This window comes from Heliangelus exortis, chromosome 9, assembly GCF_036169615.1.
Source record: "Heliangelus exortis chromosome 9, bHelExo1.hap1, whole genome shotgun sequence".
Taxonomy (NCBI): Eukaryota; Metazoa; Chordata; class Aves; order Apodiformes; family Trochilidae; genus Heliangelus; species Heliangelus exortis.
Genome location: NC_092430.1, coordinates 16,190,189 through 16,198,885, shown reverse-complemented (window position 1 = coordinate 16,198,885; position 8,697 = coordinate 16,190,189). Strand labels below are relative to the sequence as shown.

The 8,697-nt window shown below is 52.9% G+C and overlaps 1 protein-coding gene across 1 annotated transcript; it reads right to left on the bottom strand.

Moving 5' to 3' along the window:
* Positions 1-423: 423 nt before the first annotated feature.
* SST (somatostatin) lies at positions 424-2,180 on the bottom strand. The gene is made up of 2 exons (XM_071752342.1): positions 1,954-2,180; positions 424-942 (listed from the first exon to the last, which is right to left on the bottom strand). The coding sequence occupies exons 1-2, from the start codon at positions 2,089-2,091 to the stop codon at positions 730-732; spliced, it is 351 nt and encodes a 116-aa protein (XP_071608443.1). The 5' UTR covers positions 2,092-2,180; the 3' UTR covers positions 424-729.
* Between the last annotated feature and the right edge of the window lie 6,517 nt (positions 2,181-8,697).

Here is an 8,697-nt window from a genome sequence, read left to right as displayed (position 1 = left end):
AAAATATGCCTGGTAAGAAAACCTGTACATGTTTGTGGCTGAGAAGGGAGCGAGATATGTGTGGGGTAAATATGTACTGTGAACCACTTTTATGGTTCCCATCACTTGGAATACAAAACTGTGAATTACAGTGATGGCTCTGGTGGTGGGTGTAAATTCTCCAGACTAACTGAAGTGCCAGTGTTGTGGATTTGATTCAGATGCAATTACAGGGATTTGATATCTAAAATACTACTGTGTTGCTAGGTCCCTTGGAAAGATCACAGAAAAAACAAAAAATCCCCACCTCACTTTAAGAGATGTATGTATGCATCTGTGTGCATGGGGATGCTCTTTACTGCTGCTGCCTAGATGAGTGGCATTTTGGAGACAAGCAGCTTGAGAGGTGACTTAGTTTTTCTCATTGACCACCAATTCTCAGCATCACTGTTTGAAACATAAACTTTATTGCAACAAAGAATTAAAAATAGTACATCTGAAAGAGTTGCGGAGTGCATGTCATTAAAGAACTAGTCAGAAATCACAACTCAAGCAAATTGTGTACAATTGGAACAGAAAGTTTTATTAAAACAACTGGAAATCAAACTCAAATTTTCCTTGTTTTTTAATTTCACCATAACTGTGGATTGTGTATTTACAGTCTTCGCCTTTTGTGGTGAAGCTTCTGCTCAGGACAGGGGACTAGGAAGAAGGCAGGGATAGATGGATAGGAGAGGTGGGTTTCAAAAGCTAACAGGATGTGAAAGTTTTCCAGAAGAAGTTCTTGCAGCCTGCTTTGCGTTCCCGGGGTGCCAGAGCGGGGTTTGAGTTAGCCGAGCGCTCCAGCTCCAGTCTCACTTCATCCTGCTCAGCCCCTCGGGACAAGTCCTCAGACTCCAGGGCTTCATTTTCTGTCTGGCTTGGCTCTGAGAGCAGTTCTGCCAAAAAGTACTTGGCCAGTTCCTTGGGGAAAAAGAGAGAGAAAAAGAGACCAGGATTACTCCTCAGCTTTTGGGATCTCACTGCTCTGTCCCTCTAAGACACCTCTGTGCCCAGATTTCACAATGCCAGGACTCAGGAGGAGAAGGGGAGCCCTGGCTCTTCCCAAAGAGCCCCGACTGACAGCTGCTATGCAGCAATTTCACCAAGGAAATAAAGGGAAGCAGAAGAGCTCTGACTTCTACCTGGTGTGGGGAAGAGACCACTGTCCTGGCTGCAGCAGGGAATGAACTCATCCCAGCACCACTTCAACTTCCCTTCCTGCTGCTCCAGCACACTGTGCTGGGCTTAGTGAGAATGTGGTGAGGATGCAGTGAGGCTGCCACTAAAGTGTCCTGGAAAAGGTCTTTGAGGGAGCCCACGGGGGAAGCTGAGTCAGATCACCCTCTCACTGGGGGTTATTTTTCCTCTTGTCACTATAAGCCCTGGCTGCATGTTTGCATGGATAAGGACATCACCCTGCTTCACTGAGGCAGCTGTCTTGCTTCAGTGCCCCAGAGAAGCCCAGGAGAGAGAAGCCCAGCTTCACCAGAGGCTCTGCTTCAACCCTCACCAGTACCCAGCTGGGCTGGGCTGGGTTCGGGTGGAGCGTGCCCCTTTCCTGCCTCCAGCTGCCCAGCCTGTCACTGACTCAGCCCAGGGAACCAGGGGATCTGTCAGAGAAGCGGGGTCTGCATCAAGAAACTGGAGGAGCTGAAACGAGGACACTGGTCAGCACTGGGGAGCATTGGGTCTGCACGGAGGGTACTGGGATGTTCAGTGGGAAGTTGGAAGGGTCTGGAGCAGGGAAGCTGGAGATATGTAACGGGAGTGCCAGGGGCTCCAGGGGGGCTCTGGTGGGGAAATGGAAGGTCTGCAATGGGCATTCAGGGGGTTGCCTGCTGCAGAGAAGCTGGGATCTGCAGCAGGGCCGTCGGGGTGCCGAGGGGTGCCCGAGGGGTGCCCGGGGTGGCCGCCCAGTTGCGGGGCTCTCACCTGCTTCCCGGCGGCAGCAGCCAGGGACTTCTGCAGGAACTGCCGGAGCCGCGGGTCCGAGGGGGCGGCCGAGACGGTGCCGAGGACTAGGGCGATGGAAAGCAGGGCCAGGGCGCACTGGAGGCGGCACGACAGCATCTCGCCGGCGGGTAGGGCGCGGAGAGGCGGCGGCGGGCAGTCGCTGGTGGCTTCGCAGCTGCTCGGCTCCGGCGTTGGGGATCTCCTCGCCTCCCGCCGCCTTTATAAACCCTTCTCCTGACGTCAAGGCGGGGGCGCCCCCCTCGCCCCACGCCGCCGGGGGTGGGTCCCTGCCCGACACCGAGGGGGGGCCGGGACCGGGGATGCTCCGCTCTGCCCGGGACCAGCCAAGCGTCCACGGTGTCCTTCGAGTGACCCTCCCCTCCCGGAGCCGCCCCTCTGCTGCCCCTTGTCCGTCCCCGGCCCCAGCGCGTTTTCTCTCCAAATCACCGTCTCTCCGGAGCCCTCGACTCTGCTCCCTCCTCCCCAGACACAAGCCCCTCGGCGTGGCAGTGGAGGGTGCCAGCCATGCACCTCTCACCCCGCGGGTCTGAGCCCCACGCCGTAGGGTGAAGCTCCCCAGCACTCCCCGTGCCAAAGCCCCTCGCCGGAGCTCGTCTTCCCGTTCCGTCGGGTAAGAAACAGGCTGAAGAGTCCGGGTAGATGGAAACGATCCTCTTTAGGGCGGATTTGCTCCCGGCTTCAGCAGGGAGTGGGGGATGCTGAGCTGTCCCCTGTGGTCTTTTCTGACTCCCCGGCCCCTGTGGGGCTATCCGGCACCAGTCCTTGCCACACTCCTCCTCTGTCCCCGGCCAGCTCCACTGGCCGTCGGCACAGCTTCGCTGGCAGCCAGGCAGCCCTCCCCGGAAAACTGCCCCTGCTCTGCCATGGCTCTGCAAATCGGGGAAGCACCTACAAATTGGCAGGTCCCTGCAGGTCCCTGTCTGAGCCCGAAATTCATCCCAGGTTAAATGGATTTGCTGGTCCCTGGGGATGCTACTGTCCCACTGGGATAATCAATCTTTCCCACTCCTCCAGCCTGTCCCTGTGAGCTGGCTGATGCCCACACTGGGGACAAAGAAGCTGCAAGCTTTTCGCACCAAAGGACAGGTCTTGTCAGCTATGTCCCATCTGGCAGGAGCAGAGCAGGGTGTGCAAGGAAGGGGCTCTGCTACTGCCCAGAAAAGGGGTATTAGTGGCTCCCTGCCATCTCATTTTCCACCTGAGGAAAGTCAAAGGCTTCTGCATACAAGGACCCAGGTACTGCACAAATGTCTCCAGAAATCTGCAAAAGGACATTTCATTTCATGCTGAATTAATATACCTCGTCTGCCTTCAACCCTGGTGCTGCTGCCTGCATTTGCTGAGGCTGAACTGGTAGCATGGCTCATGAACAAAGGTGTTCCTGATCTGCTTTACAGTCAGCAAGAGGAAATGCTGCTGGTGACTGGTTCTAGGAGAAGCAGACCTGTGGGCTGAACTGGGACTCTCCACCCTGGATTATGTCTCTCTTCCTTTGTGCAGACACCTGCAGCCACACATCGTCTTCATCCTCTGCATTCTCCCCAAATCATGGTGCAAAAAGAATGACACTCATGAAAGAAGAAGCCTTCATCTGTGGGTTGGGTTGACTTGTGCTGCTTTTACAACCATCTTTTCTCCAGCTGCCTGGCCTGAACAAGGCCAAAACTTTCGCTCCTGGGACACTGTCTTCTAGCACTGGCATTGCTCTCGGGCAGCCATGGGAGCCATGACTCCCAGAGCTTCATTCACTCTACTGTGTACTAGCAGTTGGAGCAACATCACTCCTCTCCTGCAGTCGAGGAAGAAGAGCTAGTCCTGTGCATAGAAAATGGCCAAGGCAGCAGGTGTCAGGGCATCAAACCTATCTTGGCTCTCTTATCTGTCTTAATGAGAGATTTTCCTAGGGATGCTTCTCCCTGCAACAGTGATTTCCTGACTTCTTGAAGCTGTTCCTATAACAGCAATCTGGGCTCTTCCAGTTTACTTGCATGAGGAATAGACAGCTTTTGTAGACCCCAGGCTCTCACCCTTGTCACACCACAACCCAGCTGTGCCACACTGTGGTGTCAGCCGAGTCCAGGATTAAAAAGGACTGAGTAGGAGCAGAGATGGAAATGGGAGACAGCACTGGGTTCTCTCAAACTCCCCTGCTACCTGAGGTTTCCTGGACACTTGACACAGCAGGCAACTATCTATCCTGGCACTGGCTGGCCTTGTCCCCCTCCAGGGGAAAGTGATGGCATTTCACTCTTTTTCAGCTATCTGTAGCACCTCTGTGCATGAGTCCAGCCCTGCTAAAGGCTTTCAGCTCAGAGATGTCCCTTGCTAGCCTACATCTTCACCCAGCCTTCGTTTTTAATTCTAACATTTCTCCATCCCAACCCTGACCTGCCAACCCTGCCTGGCCACCTGGCAGTGCAGGGCATCCTGATGCACAGCAATAATGCTTAGCAGGGTTTCAGACTGGGAGCAATGGAGATATGCTCCCTATAGCCTAGTCCCGTGCAAGCTTGGACCCTCAATCACACTGTGGATTCCTGGTTTTCATGGTCAGCCCAGTTACTGTGGCTTTTCCAGACACATGGGGGCAAAGTTGGCTCTGACTCCAACTCTCTGTTCAGCACTGGAGCTGGATGTCTGTCCCCCTGACTGCCCCTCCGCCTGGGGGTTGCTGGAAGAATTACATCGGTGTCCTCCAAAAATATTGCTGCAGGGAAATCCAAAGTCTTAGATTTGTCCCACTGAATTTCAGAGGATATCAAGGATGTGTTAATTTTCTGCTCTCTGGTCCTGTAACCCCACCTGGAGGTGACTTGGCTCCTGAGACAGAGAAGCCTTAGGAAGGCTCTGACATCTACCTTAGTTGTGTTTCCCCTCTTGCATTTCAGCGGAGACAGGTAGAAGTAAAACTGCAGCCAAGGCTTTGGTAAGAATATTCTCCCCGAAACATCTTACCCTGTTTAAAGGAGGGAAGCTGAATTTCCATCGTGTCTGAGCCTTGTGAGATGGATGAAAATGTTGAATGGACCAAATTTCCTGGTGATCTCAGGTTGGCAGATTCACTATGATATTCCGCAGCTGAAGAATATTGATATTTCATTTCAAGGAAAATCTAAATACCATCTAAACAAATATAAAATATGTGCTTTTGTAGTGCTGATCTGAAGGAACCAACACTGAGAAAGTGAAGAAAGGGACACTATCTGCTCTGTACATCTTTGGATTATCTCCAAGTGAGGACTCCCGGGGAAGGGCAGACCTCCAGAAGTCCTTAAGGCTCTGGCACAGGCATGGAGTGACAAGCAAGTTGCAGACTGAGTTACCATTTCCCCCTCTCCCAGGTCCTTTATGTGATCAATGTGCTTTGAATTTTTTTTCACACTCATTCACCAGTCAGGTATATCCATCGTCCACCTGGCTGTGATGGAGGAGAGTCTCTTCCTTTCTTTCTGCCACAGAGCTGCCGGGCATGAGTGTGGTTTTACAGATGACTGAATTGCATTGAATTCCTGTGACTATTTTCTTACCTTCACATTTCCAGCCTGCTCCGTAAATCCGGAGCATCCTAGCAATGCCAGGGACTGTGTGCACAGGCTGCACCCTCAGCGCTGTGACAGCAAAGCGTGCCCTCTGCTGTCACCACGGCCACAACACCGCATCTCACAGCACCTCGACTCCTTGGCTGTCATCTACAAAATGCTATCCAGACTCTCAGCTCAGATTTCATGGGCAGGACAGTTTTGCCTCGTACCATTCCCTTGCCAGCAGAGACCCCCCCTTTTTCTTATGTTCTAGCATTCAGTTTGGTGGGGTCGAGCTGTGATCTGGGAGCCAGGGCCATGAAATTCCTATTTCTGTCTGTGGACATCCAGATGGTGCTGTGGGGCAGTGAGGAAGGCCCCACAGCCCAACAGCTCTTGCAGCTTGCAAAAAACCTAATAGGTTGTACTCCAGGTAGAAAAGCAAAAGGGGCACCAGGCTGCAGAGGTCCACAGAGGAAGGATCTTGCTGCTTAGTTTTTCTTACCTCTCTTAAGAGCCTGAGCTGTGTTCAGGATCTCTGCTGTTGCTACCTGAGATTCATTCCCAGTCTCATCTTCTGCAGCTCCCTTTGAAGCCAGACAAGGGACAGATAAGCACAAACGTGCAGAAGCAAAGGTGCACAGGTTGAGCTCAGAGCAGTACCAGGGTATCTACCTGTACTACTGAGGGGACTGCTAGGGGCCATCGATAGGGCTGTGTTAGGGACTGCACACACAGGTGCTGGCCTAGGATGTGAGGAGTTAATAGCATAAAGCAAGAGATATGGATACAGGTGGGTGAGCACATGAAATAGTACAGAGCTCTGCTTTCTCCCTTTAACATTCCTCTATAAACACCAGCTCCACAGCTAGAGCTTGGACCTCCCTTCCCTCTAGCTGTGACACTGGATCCCTCTCAGAGAGGCCAGGCCAGGAGGCTCCAGGTGGCCAAAGACACTTGTGTCCAACCCCACAAGCAGGCAGAAATGACACAGTATCCTGCTCGTTCTCAGGCTGCTTTCTCCCAGCCAGCTCAGGCTGCAGCTGGTCAATCCCCACACCAGGAGACCACCCTGGGGACGAGCTGCAGGCAAACACCTGCCTTCTGCCTGCAAACCTCCCCGGGCGGTAAGCTTTTCCCCGGCAGCAGCAGATGTCCCATGTCGAGCTGCATAATTGTTGATTTCTTTAATTATTTATTTATTTTCGACGGATGTCTTTATTCCAGGGACTCCTTGCTTAAACACCGTCTTCGCCTGCCCTCTCGTGGAGGACCGGCAGAATACAGCGGAGCCACCTGAGCCGTCCACTCGGGCCCCGGGTCGATCACGCAGGGGCGGTGCAGGGCCCGGTCCCCCCGGGGTAGTGCGGACGTCGATCCCGCTGGGTGATCCGGACAGGGACGAGCCGGTCCCCAAGGCTGCCAAGAGAAAGCCAGCGCCCACAATGTCGTTGAGTCCAGCTGTGTGCCCATCAAACATCCACCACTTGGAGAGTCACAGCTTTGGTGTCTGCATTTGAACCATCCCAACATCCGTGTTATTTTCACTTAGCACTGTTTTTTTCAGCACCAAAACCAGGCCCAAGTATGAGAGAAGAAATCGAGGAGCACAGGAAAAGCTGGACCCCTTAGTTCACAACATCACTGCGGGTGACTGAGTCCTGCTAAGCCCCAGGAAACTTGGACCCCCATTTCTCTACCAGGCCTTCCCAACACTTGTGCTGAGAAGTAGAATGGGGAGGGACCTGGCAGCACAGGGAGGTTTGGTTTTTTTCTCAGTGTAGAAGAAAACTGAAGAGAAGGAAGTCTCGGCCACATCCCCAGCTAGTGGGCAGGTCTTTACATAAGAGGATGGGTACCAGAGGAGCTGCTTAAACAGATTCTGGGAAGCTCCCTGGAAAGCAGCCAGTTTATCAGCTTGGTGTTCTTTTTTCTAATGCTTTTTTTCTAAGGCTTGGGAAGAATCAGGACCTTTATCTGGAGCAGAGTTATCAAAGGGCAAATAACCCAGCAGTGCTGACACGGGCAGGCCTCACCAGTTGAATGTCTGTGGTGGGCTCTGCAGCCATAAAACACGTGTGGTGCAGCCCTGTGTGTCACTGCTCCCTCGCCTCTGCAAACACCATCCATGCTGAGCAAAGCTTGCTGGCTCAGGATGGCCGTGCCAGATGTCTGCAGACCTCTGCCCTGTGGATAGTAATGGAATGATTGCTATTGCTTCAGCTGAACTGCCTGGAAAAGCCATGACATCATTGTTTAAAAAAAAAAAAAAAGAAAGTCAGGAGGAGGAAATGCAGCCATGATCCAGGAAAATACTGTATTTATTTTGCAAACGCAGCTGAGCAAGTCAATGGGAAATGGAGGTCACAGCTATGCAGCCTGCTTGTCCAGGGTAAGTGAAGCTGTCAGCCCAGCCCAGCCACTTCCAAAAGTGACAACTGCAGTAATCAGAGAGGTAGCAAGCTCAAAGGCAGGCAGCCCCTGGCAGAGAGGAGAGAAACCTAAGTATGTGTGTCAAATGAGGACAGTATGTGTGTCAAAACCCCGTTATGAGGACAACTAGCTTTACTAAACATTAGAAACCAACTGGGGAGAGGCGGGAAGAGAAAGCAAGTAGGGGAGCAAGGTGGGAAAGCAGGTTTTTGCTATTCCCAAAGCTCAGCCCGGTTTGCTGTTGGTTTTCCCCCACCCTGTGCCTGGCACGAGTAAGCTGGTGCAGGCTTGTGCTGGGCTCGGCCCTGCTGAGCAGTGAGTGGGGTGTGCCCAGCCTGAGGGGTGAGGAACAGGCTCCTGCCCCTGGAGGATGCACGCCAAGAGAGGTTTTGTGGCTGAGAGAACGTCATCCCAAAAGGAGCCTGCCCCACAGCCGGGGGGCACTTGTTGCAGAAATCAAACAGCAGTAGGAGGAAGGAGAGGCTGGCTTCAGCTCAGTGCTCAGCCCCTGCTTTCTGGGACGCTTCTTCATGTGCCAGCATATCTGGTCAGCTGGTAGACAAGCCAGAGGAGCTGAGGGTCCTACAAAGCAGCACTACAAGCAGCAGCTTCTCCCCTTTCTTGGCATTTCTGTCCCATGCAGGGCTACTTTGATTGTCTCATGTCCATCTCTGCCCCATGGTGTGTTAAAATGCCCATCCTGCTCTCCAGCTCCTCATTACCTCCAGCTTCTCCTTTTCCTGACCCT

What these genes read in the sequence shown, in the direction of transcription:
- SST (XM_071752342.1), bottom strand. Translation starts at nt 2,091, where the DNA reads ATGCTGTCGTGCCGCCTCCAGTGCGCCCTGGCCCTGCTTTCCATCGCC. An exon ending in CTGCTGCCGCCGGGAAGCAG is followed by an intron (nt 943 to 1,953) that starts GTGAGAGCCCCG and finishes TTTTTCCCCAAG; the next exon opens with GAACTGGCCAAGTACTTTTT.